The sequence below is a fragment of the Ursus maritimus genome, unplaced genomic scaffold, assembly GCF_017311325.1.
Source record: "Ursus maritimus isolate PB19 unplaced genomic scaffold, ASM1731132v1 scaffold_2, whole genome shotgun sequence".
NCBI lineage: Eukaryota > Metazoa > Chordata > Mammalia > Carnivora > Ursidae > Ursus > Ursus maritimus.
In genome coordinates, this window is record NW_024424452.1 from 29,604,745 (window position 1) to 29,623,212 (window position 18,468).

Consider the following 18,468-nt stretch of genomic DNA (forward strand, 5'->3'; position numbering starts at 1 on the left):
AAATTGTAATCTTTGGTAATTTTTAAAAAATATTAAATATTGAAATGTATTAATAAGATTTAATTGCTTGGACAACACTGTTGGACAACACTTTTTTTATATTAGTATTTATATTTGCCCCTTAAAAAAATTTTATTCTGGGGGCTCCTGGGTGGCTCATTCAGTTGAGTGTCTGACTCTTGGTTCCAGCTCAGGTTATGATCTCAGGGTCTTTTTTTTTTTTTTTTTTTTAAGATTTTATTTATTTATTCGACAGAGATAGAGACAGCCAGCGAGAGAGAGAACACAAGCAGGGGGAGTGGGAGAGGAAGAAGCAGGCTCATAGCGGAGGAGCCTGATGTGGGGCTTGATCCCATAACGCTGGGATCACGCCCTGAGCCGAAGGCAGCCGCTTAACCGCTGTGCCACCCAGGTGCCCCGAATGATCTCAGGGTCTTGAGATCGAGCCCTGCGTGGGGCTCTGCACTCATCAGGGAATCTGCTTCTCGCTCTCTCTCCCCCTTTCCCCCCCGCCCCACCCCTGCTTGCACTTGCACTCTCTCTCTAAAATAAATAAATTTTTAAAAAACTTTGTTCTGAAATAATTTTAGACTTACAGAAAGGTTACAAAAATAGTACAGAGTTCCATATACCTTTCATTCAGCCTTCCCTGGCGTTAACATAAGAAATAGCTGTAGTACAGTCCTCAAAACCAGGAGGTTCACATCGGCGCAGTACTGTTAACTAAACTGTGGCTCTTACTCGAACTTAACCAGGTTCTCCACGAATGTCGTTCTTCCGTTCTAGAATCCCGCGTTGCGTTCAGTTGTTCCATCTTGGTCTCCTCAGCTTGCGGCATTGCCCGAGTCTCGTCTTCCACGACTTTCATTAACTTGAAGAGTGCTAATATGTAGGGTGTTCTTCGGTTTGGGTGCGACTGAAGTTTTTCAGTTAGATTGAGGTTTTACATTCGGGCAGGACTGTCACACAGGCTGTGTTGTGCTCTTCTCAGAGCGTCCCATCAGGGGTACCTCCTGTCAGCTCTCGACGTGTTCTGTTTCCTGCTGTGCTGTTAGCCAGGATTACTTGGTTAATGTGTTGTCTGCCAGGATTCTCCACAGTAAAGTTACTATTTTTCCCCTTTATCTGGGGAGAGAGAATTTGAGACCACGTACATATCTTTTCCTAACTTCCCATGATTTCGGCATCCGTCAGTGGTTCCTTTATTTTAAAGTTGCTGTTTTCTGGAGTTGAACTTCCCCAAAGAGCTTGATAGTTGTCTTAACTTCACTGAATAATTTATAATTCAGTTTTTACCTTTTTTCTTTGTTTTCAGGTATTTGACCGGAATGGTTGACAAAAGGACGCTTGAGAAATATGAAAGAGAAGCTAAAGAGAAAAACAGAGAAACTTGGTATAGTAAATTTTTCTGGCACTATAAATTACTTTTCAGGAGGCACAGCCTACTTAATGCTCTTGTAGTCTGCTTAGATACAAGTGCATGAAGTCTGAGGTAGTGTCATAACAAAGGAAAAGTTTCCTTTCCCTTCATACTACAGAGTAGATCAGCTCCTGATGCCTTCAGAACTTGCACAGGGAACGTTTGGGAACATCCAGACTTCTAGAAATAGACTTGCTGGATAAGTTCTAAACCGTTCATTTATTTAAAGTTAAGATTTGACTGGGACATTCATGGTTTTTGTTTTGTTGTTGTTTTTAAATTGTATTCCTGTGTATTAAGGGAAAAGATCATCATCAGTGCTATACTAAAAAAATGGGATTACATACTATGTAATACAGATGATGAGATCATTTAAATTAACACCTACTATTCTGGATTTTTTTAAACTTATGTAAAGCATTTTCACATGGCAAAGAAATACTGAAATAATTTTTAACAAGTAACCCTTGCTCCCAAATGGTGGTTACTGGGTTTCACTTTTGAAAAATATCCTTAGATAGCCATTATTTGTATTATACTTTGTGCCAGATCACTATAGAAGCTCACAGTCATATTGGCATTGGTACAAAGTCGTCTTTCTGTGTATGTCATCAGCTTGTTTTCATAAATACGGTTTGCTTACAGAATATATACTGGTTTGGGGCTCCTGGGTGGCTCAGTTGGTTGAGCTCTGCCGTCAGCGAGTGTCATGATCCCGGAGTCCTAGGATTGAGCCCCACATTGGGCTCTCTGCTCAGCGGGGAATTGCGTCTCCCTCTGCCCTGCCCTTCCTCCTGCTCGTGCTCTCTGTCTTTCTGAAATAAATAAATACATAAAAATCATTTAAAAAAAAAAGAATATATACAGGGTTGAGGCACCTGGGTGGCCCAGTGGGTTGAGTGTCCGACTTTTTTTTTTTTTTTTAAGATTTTATTTATTTATTTGACAGAGAGCGCGTGCTCGCAAGTACATGCAGGGGGAGTGCAAGCAGAGGGAGAGGGAGAAGCAGACTCCATGCTGAGCAGGGAGCCGGATGCAGGACAGGATCCCAGGACCTTGGGATCATGACCTGAGCTGAAGGCAGACGTTTAACCAACTGAGCAACCCAGGCGCCCCCTGTTCGTGATTTAAATGTATGCCGGACATAAAGCTGGATATCATCATTACACCTTCATGGTAGAAGAGTATCTTAAAAACTTTTGTTCTTAGCAATATTAACCTTATTTTAAAATTATTTCAGGTATTTGTCTTGGGCCTTAGATACAAATCAGGAAGAACGAGACAAGGGTAAAACCGTAGAAGTGGGCCGTGCCTATTTTGAAACAGAAAAGAAGCATTTCACAATTCTGGATGCCCCTGGCCACAAGAGTTTTGTCCCAAATATGATAGGTGGTGCTTCTCAAGCTGATTTGGCTGTACTGGTAAGTAAGAACTTTCCAATTCACCTGTGTATTTGCTAGCAGCCCCACTTCAGTGTTAAGTATTTGAGTTTATACTCTAAAAGCTAAAATTGAGGTTGCAGTGAGCTATAATACACAGTCACAGATGTCACTTTTGTCTCATCTGCTCAAGAAACTTTATAATTGGATTCACTTACGAAAACATGTTTCATCTTTTCTCTACCGTTGCTATTACCTATGACTATGTCAGAGCTTAGTGTCCACTAAATGCCAAGCTTGTCCACTTTGTACATACCATGTGTGCTGTGGGTACAAAGCTGAGTAAGAAATGATCTGTTCAGTCATTTTGCGGGGTTGTTTTTGTTTCGTCACCATACCAGCCCTAAATCACATACATGTTTGAATTGCAAAATATAAAGGCATACTAGATTTTGGAAAATTGGGGGATCAGAAGAAACATTTACCAAAATCTTTAGCCATTTAGACATTGTGACATTCAAAAGCTTATAGGTTATAACTCATTTACTTTTATTTTCTTGTAAAAAGCTTCTGATAAAACTGAAAGGAAAGCTGTTTCACTGCTTAAGGGTATCCCTGAGTGTGTAAGAATAAACTATTGGATTTCTTGGACTAGGTCATCTCTGCTAGGAAAGGAGAATTTGAAACTGGATTTGAAAAAGGGGGACAGACGAGAGAACATGCGATGTTGGCAAAGACGGCAGGTGTGAAGCACTTGATTGTGCTTATTAATAAGATGGATGATCCGACGGTGAATTGGAGCAATGAGAGGTGAGCTTCGCTGTCGTGCTAGTTTTCACAGGCGTGTAAACGGAATAAAGGGTGTTTTGCTACCCTGTGCTTTTTTCCCCCTCGGGTTTTTCTAAAACCTTAATTTGTTTAATAATGAAACTAGAGTTCATTTGCTTTATATTATAATTGAGTTATTTATAAATATCCGTAGATATGAAGAATGTAAAGAGAAACTAGTGCCATTTTTGAAAAAAGTTGGCTTCAATCCCAAAAAGGACATTCACTTTATGCCCTGCTCAGGACTGACTGGAGCAAATCTTAAAGAGCAGTCAGATTTCTGTCCTTGGTACACGTAAGTAACTTTTTCTTCCTTTTAGAAAAACTTTATGTCTTTATAAGTAATTTTAGAAAACAGGGACTGTTGAGTAACTGTGACTTTAAAAATACCACGATCTTTGCTCATTTTTTTATTGGGTTGTCTTTTTGTTATTGCCTTGTCACTTTCTCGATGGTATCCTTTAAGGCACAGCAGGTTTTAATTTTGATGAAGTCCAGTTTATTTTTTTCTTTTGTTGGTTGTGCTTCTGGTGTCATACCTAGGAAAACATTGCCTAATTCAGTCATGAAGACTTAGCCATATTATTTTCTTCTAAGGTTGTTACAGTTTTAGCTCTTATATTTAGACGTGTGTTTCATTTTGAGTTATTTTTTTGTTAGGTAAAATCTTAATGACTATAACTGTAAGTTTTCAAATTGGGAAGTGTGAGTCTTTAAATTTTGTTGTTCTTTATTTCTAAGATTGTTTTGGCTTTTCTGGATCCCTTGAATTTCTGTATGAATGTTAGGGTCAGATTGTCATTTTGTGCCAAAAGGCAGCTGGGATTTTAATGGGGATTGTACTGAATCTGTGGAAGAATTTGGGGGGCGTTGATATCTTGACAATACTAAGCCTCCCAATCATATACTGTAGTTTTAAAGGGGAAATTATTTTATAGAATCCTGATTTGAGAACTGCAAAAGTCCATAAGAATTAAGTAACAGAATGTAGTCATTTTAGGGGCACTGGGGTGGCTCATTCAGTTAAGCGTCCCGACTCTTGATTTCAGCTCGGGTCATGATCTCAGGGTCATTGGACTCGTAGGGCTCTGAGCTTAGCGTGGGGTCTGCTTGAGATAATCTCTCTCCCTCTGCCCTTCCCTCTCCGCTCGCTCACTCTAAAAAAGGAAAAAAGAAGAATGTAGTCGTTTTATTGCAAAATGTAGGCCATTGCTATCAAATGTTTTTCTAAATCTTAAGTTTATGGGGAAGGTTTTTCATTATATTTATAGGGCTATTTTGTTGTATTTTTAGTTTTCTGTGGAATGAAGGGGATGAACCAGATAATTAATTGGTTGAATAAGAAGAGTATGTGGGTAGAATGAAAGTATTATAACTGTGTTTTTCATATAAAGTTACGGTCTTAAAATTTTAATATTTTTATTGATTCTCTTTAATGGATATTGTTATGTTCTCAGTGGATTACCGTTTATTCCCTATCTGGATAATTTGCCAAACTTCAATAGATCAGTTGATGGACCAATCAGGCTGCCAATTGTGGATAAGTACAAGGTACCCAGAATATTTAAGAGATTGAGATTTATGGGAGGGAAGATCATTGTTTTGTGTTTTAAGTTATGAAACAATCCTAATAATTAACAACATAGCATAGATGTCTCTTTCTTAATGGCCGTTTGTTATTTAGTGTTGCAGATGGATCATAATTTAATCAGCCAGCCTCCTTTATTCAGGCTGTTTTCCCAGTGAGTCAGTGATCATTTTTAGAGAGAAAGTCAGACAAGTAAAACTGCTGGACTCAAAGGATTTGCACATTGAAGTTGGTGGATATTGACCCACAGTCTTCCAAAATACCGCCAGCAGTATATGAGTGCTGGTTTCACCATAGCCTCACCAGCTTTGGATGTTAGTCTTTAAAATAATAGACTTCATTATTTTTAACTGGATTTTCAACTTGATTTTTTAAGAAGTTTTATCCGTATGTAACGTTTTGACCTCAGATAATTAATTCTTTCATTAGCTCCTTGCTAAATTTCTTAAACAAGTATTTTTCAAATTTTATACATGAGGAAGCAGTCTCAGTTTTGAAGGAACTGGAATTTAAACAAATAATTGAAATCTTCATATGTAAAATTTTGTGCTCTTTCTGGTACTTTTTTTTTTTTAAGATCTTAGGCATACTTACTCATATTATAATTGCACATATGCTGATGACAGATAATATATTTCTTACCTATCCTTTAAGAGTAATCCTGATCATTCTGCCACTTGAGCTAAAGATTTTCTGAGTAAGCCCCATCAGATTTCACTTTGGGTTGTTGAACTGCTGAAGAATAGTAATAAAAGTCTACAACTTGGGTTTTTTTATTTCAAATTTAAACAGGATATGGGCACTGTGGTCCTGGGAAAGCTGGAATCAGGATCTATTTGTAAAGGCCAGCAGCTTGTGATGATGCCAAACAAGGTAAGAATTAGTAATGCTCTTTCTCATTTAAATTTTCTCTTAAAAATATTAGCAAAGAGTTAGAACTTTTCAAAAATGAAGGGATTTCCATTAAAAGAAACTTAACATCCAGGATTATGTTTTATTAATGTCAAGTACAAAATTTAGTACAGAATATAAGGTGTTATAGTTATCCAGTGACAAAATGGGGAAGAGCTAAAAGATGGAGCCTCAGGAGAGCTTTACCTCCATTCTTTCACCAGAAGCAAGTAGAGGTCTGGAGTGGTTAAGCGACTTGTTTCTGTTAACACATTGGATTAGCAAGTGAATGCAGGATGAAAACTCAGGTTTAATCATGACATAATTTGCTTTCTTTTTCATTTCTTTTTTTTTTTTTATTTTTAAAAAATTTTTAATTTTTTTAAAAGGTTTTATTTATTTTGAGAGAGAGAGAAAGAAAACACAAGTGCAGGGGGGGCAGAGCAAGAGAGACAAGTGGACTCCCTACTGAGCGGGGAGCCTAACATGGGGCTCAATCCCAGGACCCCGAGAACATGACTTGAGCCAAAGTCAGACGCTCAACCAACTGAGCCACCCAGGCATCCCTGCTTTCTTCTCTTTATCTTGTATTGTTATATTGGATACTATAAAATGTGCCCAGTCTGTACTCCTAATCTGTTTTGAGAAAAGAAAATGTGCCTTTATCATAAATGGGTCTTTTCTTAATTCTTTCTTCCTGCCTTTTTGTAATTTGTTTATTATCGGAGAGGGTTTCATTAAACACGTAAAGTCTCCATGAACTCTGCCTTTGTGTTATTTCTGGCCGCTCAGTTGCTGATAATTACAGACCTGTTACCTGAGAAACTGTTACCTGTTTTCCAGACAGGCCTTCTCTCACAGCTTCAGAGATGTTTATGTAGGAAAGTAGGCCTCAGGCATCAGAATCTCCAGATGAGTGGGGCATCTGGGTGGCTCAGTCGGTTGAGCATCTGACTTGTCGTTTTGGCTTGGGTCACGATCTTGGGGTGATGGGATCCAGCCCCGCGTTGGGCTCTGCGCTCAGCACCAAGTCTGCTCATCGTGAATCCTAGCTCAGGGCAGTTACAGAAGTAGTTTGGTCGTGGTGATAGAGGGCAGATTGGTGGTTGCAAAAGGTCAGGGGGTCGAAGAATGGGGAGTCACTTGAATGAAGGGCACAGTGTTTCCTTTTGGGGTGCTGAGGATGTTTTGGAACTAGGTGCTGGTGTTGGTTGTACAGTGTCGTGAATGCCAACTAGATGTCACTGAGTTGTACAACGTAAAATGGTTATAAAAGGTAAATTTTGTGACTGTTCTACCATAATAGAAAGAAAAGTACAATTTACTATGAGCAGGTGGCCTGGGTGCCAGGCTAGACTAGTTACAGCTTCTCCGCAGGAGCTGGGACTTGATACGGGTGACTGGGCCGGTCAGCATAGCCTTGCCTGCAGCCGGTAGGCAAGCTTTGAAGACTCCGTTCCTGTTAGTTCTGCTGAGTCTCAGTGGAACGGAGTTAAATATTTCAAAAGACACAGATGCCAGACTATCTTACGTTAAAATATTAATGGGTAGGTAATCTTATGAAATGGGAGAAAGTAATTGGATATCGTAAATCTGATTTGGGGCTAAATCCAGAATATATCAAGAACTGCAACTCAACAACAACGAACTAGAACAACCTGACTAAAAAACAAGCAAGGGACTGAAACCTTTCTCCAAAGAAGATGTGCAGACGGCCAGCAAGCAGAGAAGATCTCGTCTCTAATCATTAGGGGAATGCAAATCAAAGCCGCAATCAGAGAACACCTCATACCCATCAAAAAAACAAAATAACATGTTGGCGAGGATGTGGAGAAATTGGAGCCCTTGTATACTGTGGGTGAGAATGTAAAACTTCACAGCCACTATGGAAAACATAATGATGTTTCCTCAAAAAAATTTAAAAATAGAATAATTATATGATCCAGCAATTCCACTTTGGGATATGTGCCCAAAAGAATGGAAAGCCAGCCTCGAAGAACCGATGTTCATAGCAGCATTATTCACAAAAGCTTTAATGGGGAAGCAGCCTGTCGTGTCCATTGATGGATGAGTAGATAAACAGAATGTGATGTATCCATAAAATGGAATATTATTCAGCCTAAAAAGGAAGGAAATCCTGACACATTCTACAACATGATGACCCTCAAGGGCATTCTGCTAAGTGAATTAATAAGCCAGTCACAAAAAGATGAAAAATGTATGAGTCCACTTTTTTTTAAAGATTTATTTATTTATTTTGGGGGTGGGCAGAGGAAGACGGAGAAGAGAGTCTTAAGCAGACTCTGTGCTGAGTATGGAGCCCAATGCAGGGCTTGATCTCACGACCCTGAGATCCTGACCTGAGCCAGAACCAAGAGTCGGTCTCTTAACTGACAGCACCACCCAGGCGTCCCTATGATTCCACTTCTTTGAGTTACTTAGAGCAGGCAATATCCTTATGTTTCATAAACCAAGAGAATTTGTTGGTCTCAGTCTTAATTTTTGAAGTTCTGGATTAATTTAAAGATTGCACTAGCTCCTTTGTATTTAGCCATAGAAGACCACATTTGGAGAAGAGGGATTGTTATGCTGGATCATTTGGGCAAAAGGTAGTTTACAGTACTTGCTTAGTTTGTCTTTGTTGGGACTGCTGGTTTCTGCCCTTTTCTCCTGTACTAGAAAGAATTTGGCTAACAAATACAGCTCTCTTTCACTTCTTGGAATGAATTTCAACAGGTATCAATAAGAAGGTATAAGCTGCCTTTTGGGAAAGGAGACCATTATTAGTGGCGAGGGGAGAGATTACCAGAGTTTAACTAGACAGTCTGTAGATAGAGATCTGGCATGGAACATAACAGATTCTGGATTCTCCACCATTTATCTACCAGCAAGAGATAGTTTATTTTGTCTTGAGGTCTGTTACTTTGTTTGGTTTGTGGTATGTGTTTTAAAAGTACGAATTTCCAAGGGCAGAAGGAAAGTAAAATAAGGGACTGCTTGTGGGTATTGCTTTCAGAATTTTCTCCCATCTCTATGCTCTTTTTTAAGTAACTGGTAAAATAATGTAAATTGTACTGTTAGTGACATTTTGTACCTTCACAGCCATCACCACTATCAAGTTCTAGAATATTTTCATCACCCCAAAAGGAAACCCTGTACCCATTAAATAGTCAGTATTCTTTCCAGCTTAATTGTTCAAATATCTTTTGAGAAGCGCACTCTTCAGACATTTGGGTTGATAGGTAGTAGAAACTGTGTCTGTTAAGTCCTAGAATTTAATCATAATAATACAACAGTCACAAAATTAAAATCCAGATGTTAAATTTAATGTTTTAATTTTAAAAAGGTAAAAAAGGCAAATGCTTGTTTATACTGTGTTCAGTTTGGAAATTATTGGGATGTGATCATAAAAAGCTGATGAATTAATATTTTAATTGGCAGCTTATACTTCTAGGATATGATTTTCATTAAATTCATGTCATACAAATGTAATAAAGTTTTATATTCAGATAAGTGTTTGGCTAATACACAACCTCAGAAAAATGTGACTTTCAAGTCTATAAGTGAACGGCCAAGATCATTTTATGTACTGTTATGCAGTGAATGTGTCAGAAAACCCCCAGTCTTGGGTTTGATTGTTTGCTGCTTTTTTTTTTCTTTTTCTTAAGCACAATGTGGAAGTTCTTGGAATCCTTTCCGATGATGTAGAAACTGATTCTGTAGCCCCAGGTGAAAACCTCAAAATCAGACTGAAAGGAATTGAAGAAGAGGAGATTCTTCCAGGATTCATACTTTGTGACCCTAATAATCTTTGTCATTCTGGACGCACGTTTGATGCCCAGGTAAACTTGTTATTGTAATTGTCTTAGTGATCTTCACTGTCTAAATGAAATTAGGATTTAAATGGCTTTTGTCCTGATTATTGGTGACATGCCATTGTGTGTATTGAAATAGAATAAATCATACATATCACAACAACCATGATGTGTATCCCACACACATGAGGTCTTTTAGAGGTGGTATTCTTGGTAAGTTCATTTTTATTTTTATTTATCTATTTACTTATTTTTGAAGTGGGCTCCACGCCCAACATAGGGCTTGAACTCATGACCCTGAAATTGAGTCCCATGCTCTACTGACTGAGCCAGCTAAGCACCCCAAGTTCCTTTTTATTTTTGATCTCCTATTAATAGTAGATATTATTACTTATATTTTGCTCAAAGTGTCTTTCCTCGTAAATAGAGCAGAGTTGCCTTGGAAATTAGGGTGTGTCTGCTCACTCAGAATAAGTAACTTCACAGACAGGAAAACACAGTTTCTCTGTTATTAGCAACCTGACTTCCGCAGAAGAATGCCAGTGTAGCTCACAGAATTTTGAGTTCTGTTACAAGCTATGATGATAGATTAGATTTAGATGCTGGAGACAAGGTTCTTTACTTTTACTGGACCTTCGATATTGAGAATTGGATAAAATTATGAGAAGTTCACATCTGGAACAAGACAAAACAAAAGTAGCTGTAGTGGCGGTGATTACTGAAAATCCTTGGGGAGGATGGAGGAAAGGCTTCTCAGAGAAGAATTAGTTGGCCTGCCATGTTTCTACTGTTTGGGTCTGGCCAAGATCAGTGGGGTGAGGATATCAGAGTTCATGCTTGGATACCAGGCGACCTGACCCAGCACTTCTAACCCAAACGAATCTTGAGACGGCGAGTTCCCTGTTGTGGTACTATATTGCGCTGGAGAACGTGCACTTCTTTTTGTACCCCAGGGATAAATATGTGAATTTTTTTCTTTGACAGATAGTGATTATAGAGCACAAATCCATCATCTGCCCAGGTTATAATGCGGTGCTGCATATTCATACCTGTATTGAGGAAGTCGAAATAACAGTGAGTCCTAATTAATTGATAATTAAGCTAATTGGGGTTTTTGTTTGTGTATGTGTTTGAAGACGGTCTTGATCATTTCTGATCGGCAGCAGTGGATGTACTCTTGTTTGCACCCTTGTCTTAAAGATTCTCTTATTCAGCGTTCTGATCTCATCCTTTTCTCTTGGATAGGCCTTAATCTGCTTGGTAGACAAAAAATCAGGAGAAAAGAGTAAGACTCGACCCCGTTTTGTGAAACAAGATCAAGTATGCATCGCTCGCTTAAGGACAGCGGGAACCATCTGCCTTGAGACCTTTAAAGACTTCCCTCAGATGGGGCGCTTTACCTTAAGAGATGAGGGTAAGCCTTTGCACTGATGCCTACTAGTGTCTCTGAGATGTGGACCTTGGTGCGTCCGCATACGGCGTGCCTCACAAGTTCATAGACAACTTGGGTGCGTGTTCTGTCATGTGTTCCTGTAATAAATGTTCATGAGTTGAGTGAATTGAACAGGCAGAGCCGACCATGCATTGTAGCAGTATGCTGTAGATTAAGAATCTTAATTTTGATATTTTGCAAGTAGTGGGCTTTGAGAGTTAATTTATTTACTAAATGAGGCATTGCTGCGATGAAATTCTTTGTAATATGTGTGATGAGAGCCCGTCTTGAAGGGCTTAACCCTATCAGGTAGGTTTTTGCCATACAAGCCTCTGAAGTAGAAACCTTGTAGTTTCTGTGGTTAGGAGACTTTATTTTTTAAGATTTTATTTATTCATTTGAGAGAGAGAGAGAGAGAGAGAGACAGAGAAAACACAAGCAAGGGGAGAGGCAGAGGGAGAGGGAGAAGCAGACTCCCTGCTGAGCCGGGAGCCCGATGTGGGGCTCGATCTCAAGACCTGGAGATCATGACCTGAGCCGAAGGCAGATGCTTAACCATCTGAGCCACCCAGGTGCCCCAGGAGACACTTCAAAATCAAATACGAAAAAACACTCACCACACAGATATTGGGGGGATGAAGGGGACACATACCTTGATGGTGTTTCAGCACCTGATTCTTACAGAGGTTTAATGTCATTTTGTGTGTGTGTGGATGTCCATTTCTGCCTAGTTCCGAGTGAATCTCATGGCCATGAAACTCTCTGGTAGCATCAAAACAAAGTGACTCTTATTAAATGTTTCTCCGTGGATCATTAGTATTTCTAACTCAGATGACTATTTTAAGAGTGTGGAAAACTTTACATAAAACATTGTGCTTCAGTTGAAATGTAGAGTCAGCAGCTCGCATGTTCGTTCCAGTTCTGTTGGACAGAAAACTCCCTGTGTGTCTTCTGCACGTCAGGAGCTGTGACAGGCACTGGGGGTGTGATGATGATCACAGCTCCGGAACCTTACTTCAGAGGAATCTGTATAGGGACAGTGGTCACTGTATTTTGAAGTCCTTATCTTAAATTCCTCTTGGTAATAGTGAACCTGGTTGCTTGGGTTTGTCCTATTAACATAACAAGATGAGAATCTTAGTTACCAGTTAGAAATGGACAAAGTCGGGTGGACAGAAGAAATTAATGTAGCAAGAATGTTTAGCTGCAGAGTTGTTTTTTTCCTAAAGAGTAGCTTGGCTTTTAGGTTTTTTCACGTGACCTAGTGGGATTTGTACCCCTTATAAGAGGACTGAGAAACCCTCTTCACAGCTTCATTGAGTTCATTTATATATCTTGAAATTGACTTAAGTGTACAGTTTAATGAATTTTAGTCTGTTTACAGGGTTGTACAGCCATCACCACAGTCTAATTTTAGAACGTTTGGAACATCTAAAAAAACCCTTATACCTGTTTACAGTCACTTGGTGTTCCTCTCCCTAGCCAGCCACAGATCTTTCTCTGTTTGCCTTTTTGGGACATGCCATATAAATAGAATCATACGATTTGTGGTCTTTAGTGTCTAGTTTATTTCACTTGGCGTGTTTTTGAGGATCAACCATGTTGTGACATGTATTGCATGTTCCTCGTTCCTTTTTATTGCAAAATAGTATTCCGTGGTATGGGTATTCCACATTGTACTTGTCCAGGCTTAGGTTTATGATACAGGAAATGGTAAGTTTCTTTTCAACTCCGCCCACCCTCTACAGACCCACTTACTAAGACTGCCTAATCAGAAATCACGCCTTTGGTGGTAAAGCCAGTTAATTAAAGTAATTTACATTGTGAAAAATAATTTTATGATTTAAAATAATACGCTTGAATACCTCACGTAGCTTTGCTGTTAACTACTGAAAAAGGGTTTTTGTTTCTGTTTTTTTGTTTTTTGTTTCTTTAATTTCATTTCTAGGTAAAACCATTGCAATTGGAAAAGTTCTGAAACTGGTTCCAGAGAAAGACTAAGCATTTTCTTGATGACCCTGCACAATACTGTGAGGAAAATTGACTGCAAAAGCCTACTTCACACCGCCTTCTCTTATTTTCTGCCCATTGACAAACTTCTCCCCATATTTTGCAAAGACAAAAATCCACAGCAAAAGTCCACATTATGTCAGCTTTCTCATATTGAGAGCTCTGCTATGCCACTGTTGAATTTTCCCCCAGATTTTTTTTCCTTCCCCTCCCAAACTCTGCTTCCTTGGACAGATTTGGCAATAGCTTTGTAAGTGATGTGGACATAATTGCTTACAATAATGAAAACTTACAGGAATTTTTTATTTTTCATTTTCCCCTTAGGCATACTTAGTCTTTTTTTCCCCAGGCAGATGATTCTGAGTGTGCGAGTGTGTGCACATGTTACAGACAACTACCATGTTAATAAAATATTCGATTTGAAATCCTTTTCGGTATTTGAATTGCTTTTGAATAACGTTTTTTATCTGGATGTAACATTGTTGCATTAGCTTTTTAACTTACGAAGTAATTGAGTACATTTTATGACTTGGACTTTTCTAAACTTTTTCCCTACCCACTACTTTAAATGAGGCATTTCCAAACGATGTGCAAGTTTGTATTGAAGGAAAGCATTAGTTTGACCCCTTCCTTTGATGGTTACTGCATTCGTCCAATTAAATACCTTTCTGGGGCTGGGACTTGCTCTACCTGTAGGTCTGCCGGCTGTTTTCTGCCAATTTATAGTCAACGTGATTTCTTAAACACAGTAAGTTGTTTTAAAGTAAAAGAGCAGCGTGCTGTAGTTTTTATAAGTAAAGCGTAATGAAATTGTACCCCTACAGAAAATTCCATTAACTTGTTAAATTAGTGGGATTTGCAATAAAGAAAGCATGTTGAGACCTGGCAAAAATGCCTCCTTTAGTGTTGATAAGAGCTGCATGCACCTAGTATGAAAACTGTACCCGTTGCCAGTGCCAGTTCTGCAAATTACTCCGTTTACTGTTTGTATCAGTAATTTTAAAGGTGGGATGATCCATGCTGGTTTAAAGCTAAATCTCACCCAGCCACGAAAGGAACACGTATTTAGAACCATCCAAATGTGCACAGACTGAAGTGAAAAGTGATGAGTAGAATCAAGCACAGTATCGAAGTTTTTCTCGATTATTTGACATGGTTTTCTTAAATACAAAGCTGAAATTTGCTAAGCTGTTATCTGGATGATCCACAGTGGAGCATTGTGGTGGTTTTTAGATTGAGGGCCAGCAACTTTCTACTGTAACTGTCATGAATTTAAAAATTTTTAATGAGAATAAAAGGGAAATGGAAGAGCCACTTTCTGGGTTGATTGGAAGCCACCCTTGATTTTGAGCGTTGTTGCCATGGATCAAAGACTCAGCCTCTTTTAGATTGTGGTTATCTCTAAATAAGATAGTTTGTAATTGTATATTTAATGACACGTCCCTTCCCTCAGAAAAGAAAAGCCTAGTCAGACTGTATTTCCAGTCATAAAACTTAATCTAATCCTGTTCTCTTAACTGGGTTATCATTCATTTCATGAATGAGGCTATATCTTATGGACAGAGCAAAGTGGTTGTCCTACAGCTTCCTATAACTATACTCATGGCTATTAAATTGCATGAAATTTAGCTAAATTTTATTATGTCAGCAAATCTCTGGGCTTTTATTTTTCTGGGAAATACGGGAGCTTTAATCAGTACATAGGACTCTTTTTGTACTTCCAACTTAATAGGAACAAAATAGCAATTGCTTGGATTTTAATGAATCTTTAAAAGCTCAAGAGTTGTTGAAATTATTTCCAGAAATAGATTTCCATTTTTCAATCGAGCATATTTTTAAAAACCAGTTCTGTTTGCTATTAAAACATTTAGATTTTTAAAATACTATGTGCATGTTGCCAAGACTCTTCAGCAAAACGACATGGATACCAACTGTGAAGGGCCCACCTCCAACATAGAAGAGCTAATGAATAGAGATGTCATTGTGAAATAGAGATTTCAGTGGATTCTTTTACAATCTGTGCAAATGATGATCTAATCATTTAAAAGAAACCGCACTGTTAAATATGGACTTGGAAGTTCTTTGAGAAGTATTCAGAGTCGATGGATTTTAAACTCTTAGTCACGCTGGCTAGTGATTCGGCTGAGGAAACAATGTCTGGCGTGAACTGGCAGCGTGTGATGCTGGGCTCCACAGGGCCCTACGGGGTCCTGAGCTGTCGTTCTGTGCCCCGTGAGCGTGTGGGTGTGGCTGACGATGCGAACGTAGTGGGGTAGTTGGCTGCAGATGAGGATAATATGGACCCAAGCATTTTTTCTTCCAGCTTTAGCATAGAGATATTAGAATCACAACTTTCTTTGCATCTTTTTACATTAATGTTCTGTATACAACTTTCATGCTAGATTATTTATGGTATTTTAAATTAATGAATTGAATTGAAGAGAAGAAGGTGTTGTTGAAATGAACATCCGAAGTAATTGCCACTTTAAACCTTACTGTTGGGGAGGGGAAATATAGCTTCTATTTCTTGTTTTTAATTTGCAAAAAGGACTTATCCAGTGAAAATCAATGTAAAATCAAACCAGAAGAGTCAGACTGAGTATGTATTGCCATGAAATTAAGTGACAAATAGTAGTGTTCTTGAATACTTAAGCCCATGTATGTTTGTTTGTTTTGAACTGAAAGTCTTGAAATACGTGATAATTGAATGTAAAAACTTTGTAAATTGTCAAAGTACAGGTGGTTCACTGTAACAAGAGGTAACTCGCACTTGTCTGCCAGTTCCCTAAGCGACGAGAACTGCGTTTTCGGTGTGGGATGGACTTGGAAGGTGCCCTTGGATGGGCCCCGGCACCCTCTCAGCTCAAGTGCTGCAGATATTTTGGGTCATGCTTTCAATCAGATGCAGTTTTGCAGCCCAAGAAAAAGGCGAACCTATGTTCAAAAACTGCTTCCATGATGAACTCTTGAGAAAAATCAGCTAAACTCCCTGGCATCTTCAGGAAGACTAGTCACAAGTGTCACTACCCCGCGGTCTGTGACGACTGTCCCACGGGGCGACACTTGAGCTCCTCTCCTCGATGGCACGGACTTCCTCACAGACCGCCACCACATGAATGGGAGCTTCATAGCTCTGGGGACGAATTTCAGGTAGTCGAGGGGCAAATCTCCACATCAGGCAACTCTGAACCTTTAAAACTCGTTGTCACAGTTCCGGTTCCGGCACTCCAGCGACCTGTAGAATGATTCAGTGTTCTGGACAGTGTTGGCCTAACTCATCAGAGTAAACTGTGCCATGAGTCCTCCCACAGACACGTGAGAGGTAGACCACCGTCAGCAGGATTTAGGGGACGATTTTCTGTCTCCAGATAACGTGGCTTCTATTTCCTCCCGCTCATTTTTCAGTGATTCTAGCAAGATGCCATCTGATATATTCAGTGCTTTGTTTCTTTAGAGATCTTGCCATGGCAGCAGCTTGTTAAATAAATAAATATAATTACACGTGCACAACTCAAAAAACTTATTGCTAGGTTTAAATTTAGCAGTCACTTCGTTATATTAGATTTCCTAGTAAGTGGAATAGGGACTGTTTTTATTTTCCTGTGATAGTTCAGTGGATCCCATTTGAACCAATTTGCTGCTAGATTGGTTCAACTTGTGATGGTTTTGGTTCTAGGATGTTCTTGATTTTCAGTATCTTGGAACATACTGAGTCTTCCCTTCAATAAAGACACTTTTCACATACCTCTAATCCTATGCTTCCTTGAAACAGTCCTATGCTAGCCGAGTTGTTTCCTAGGGAATGTTGTAAGGGCCCGGAGGTGTGAGTGGAGATCAGGACCTTGACGTTCTCTAACATAATAAGGGAAGAGCAGATTGGCACCATGTCTGATTAGGCAGAAAATTAGGATTTCTCAAGCAAGCCCCGGCATGGGAACTGTCCTTTCTGCCTCGCCACACATGCCACTGTGCCCTTTCAAACGTAACACAGAAACCTCAGGTTTGTGGACAGCAAGGGCAGAATGACTTTGTGCTTCCTGAGGCTCCCCTCTGCCAGGCACATTAGCTTAGCGCTCCAGATGTCAGCCCAAGTCCCCGCTACCTCCTCTCCTGCTGCCAGGAAGAGCACGCTGGAGCAGAGCTCCGCGCCCCCCAGGTCATCAGCCATGGGCTTTCCGTGACTGAGGGCTGAGCCCGGAAGGTCTGCGTATTTTAAGGACTCCCACTGGGCTCTCGTGAATTGACTCACCTCATCATTTAACTAGTTTGTTCTGTTCTAAAGGAAATGTGGATCTCTCTCAGGCCAGGACTTAGTGACTAGTTTTTACTAGAACAGCGTAGGTCAATACCTAGCTCTTTAAAAAAAAAAAAAAAAAGAAAGAATTCAAGGGAACTGAGTAGCTCTGCTGGGGTTTTTTAACCTAATTCCAAAGCATGGCAGAATGCTCTAGGTAGGAACTGTGGGAATCCAAGGTAAAGACACCTTTTTCTTACGATTTGTAGCTACCTACTGTGCCTGACTTGGTGCCTGTGTGAGGATGAAGCCCTTAGCCGCTCTTGCAATTACTCAAATGACTGAAGTAAAAAGAATTTGCTTTTGTAATAACAATAAAAATTGTCATCTTCCCTTTTGAAGGATTTGTCTGTTTGTTTGCAGTCGCCTGTATTCTTGTCTCCTGGCCCAGGTGCATCGGTCCATCCTCTGTACGGCCCTCGATTTCTGGGTCACGTACTGGCACCATGTCCCAGCAGATGGGGAGCGATGTGATGAGCCCGATCACATGAGGACTTGATGAATGTGTGGTCTGCCTGCACGTGGGATGCAAAGCTCTGTACAGTCTGTGTGACTGAGTCTGGTTTTTTTTGTTTTTTTTTTTTTAATAAGATTTATTTTAGAGCTCATGCAAGCAGGGGGAGGGAGAGGCAAAGCATCAGCAGATCCCCAGTGAACGTGGAGCCCGACACAGGGCTCAGTCCCAGGACCCAGATCACAGCCTGAGCTGAAACCACGAGTCAGAGGCTTAACTGGCTGAGCCCCCCAGGCGCCCCACAGGCGACCGAGTCTTAACAGCCACCATGCAGGAAGTTAGAGGTGCTTAACAGCT

At 39.8% G+C, this 18,468-nt stretch overlaps 1 protein-coding gene across 1 annotated transcript in view; it reads left to right on the forward strand.

Moving 5' to 3' along the window:
• GSPT1 (G1 to S phase transition 1) overlaps positions 1–17,998 on the forward strand; it is a 34,801-nt gene extending 16,803 nt beyond the window's left edge. Inside the window, exons 6-15 of the mRNA XM_040635313.1 lie at positions 1,316–1,393; positions 2,661–2,841; positions 3,455–3,609; positions 3,782–3,922; positions 5,085–5,178; positions 6,008–6,088; positions 9,775–9,948; positions 10,906–10,995; positions 11,167–11,335; positions 13,302–17,998. Coding sequence (XP_040491247.1) covers positions 1,316–1,393; positions 2,661–2,841; positions 3,455–3,609; positions 3,782–3,922; positions 5,085–5,178; positions 6,008–6,088; positions 9,775–9,948; positions 10,906–10,995; positions 11,167–11,335; positions 13,302–13,354 — 1,216 coding nt within the window. The 3' untranslated portion in view covers positions 13,355–17,998. The remainder of the gene's footprint in view (positions 1–1,315; positions 1,394–2,660; positions 2,842–3,454; positions 3,610–3,781; positions 3,923–5,084; positions 5,179–6,007; positions 6,089–9,774; positions 9,949–10,905; positions 10,996–11,166; positions 11,336–13,301) is intronic.
• Positions 17,999–18,468: the final 470 nt, after the last annotated feature.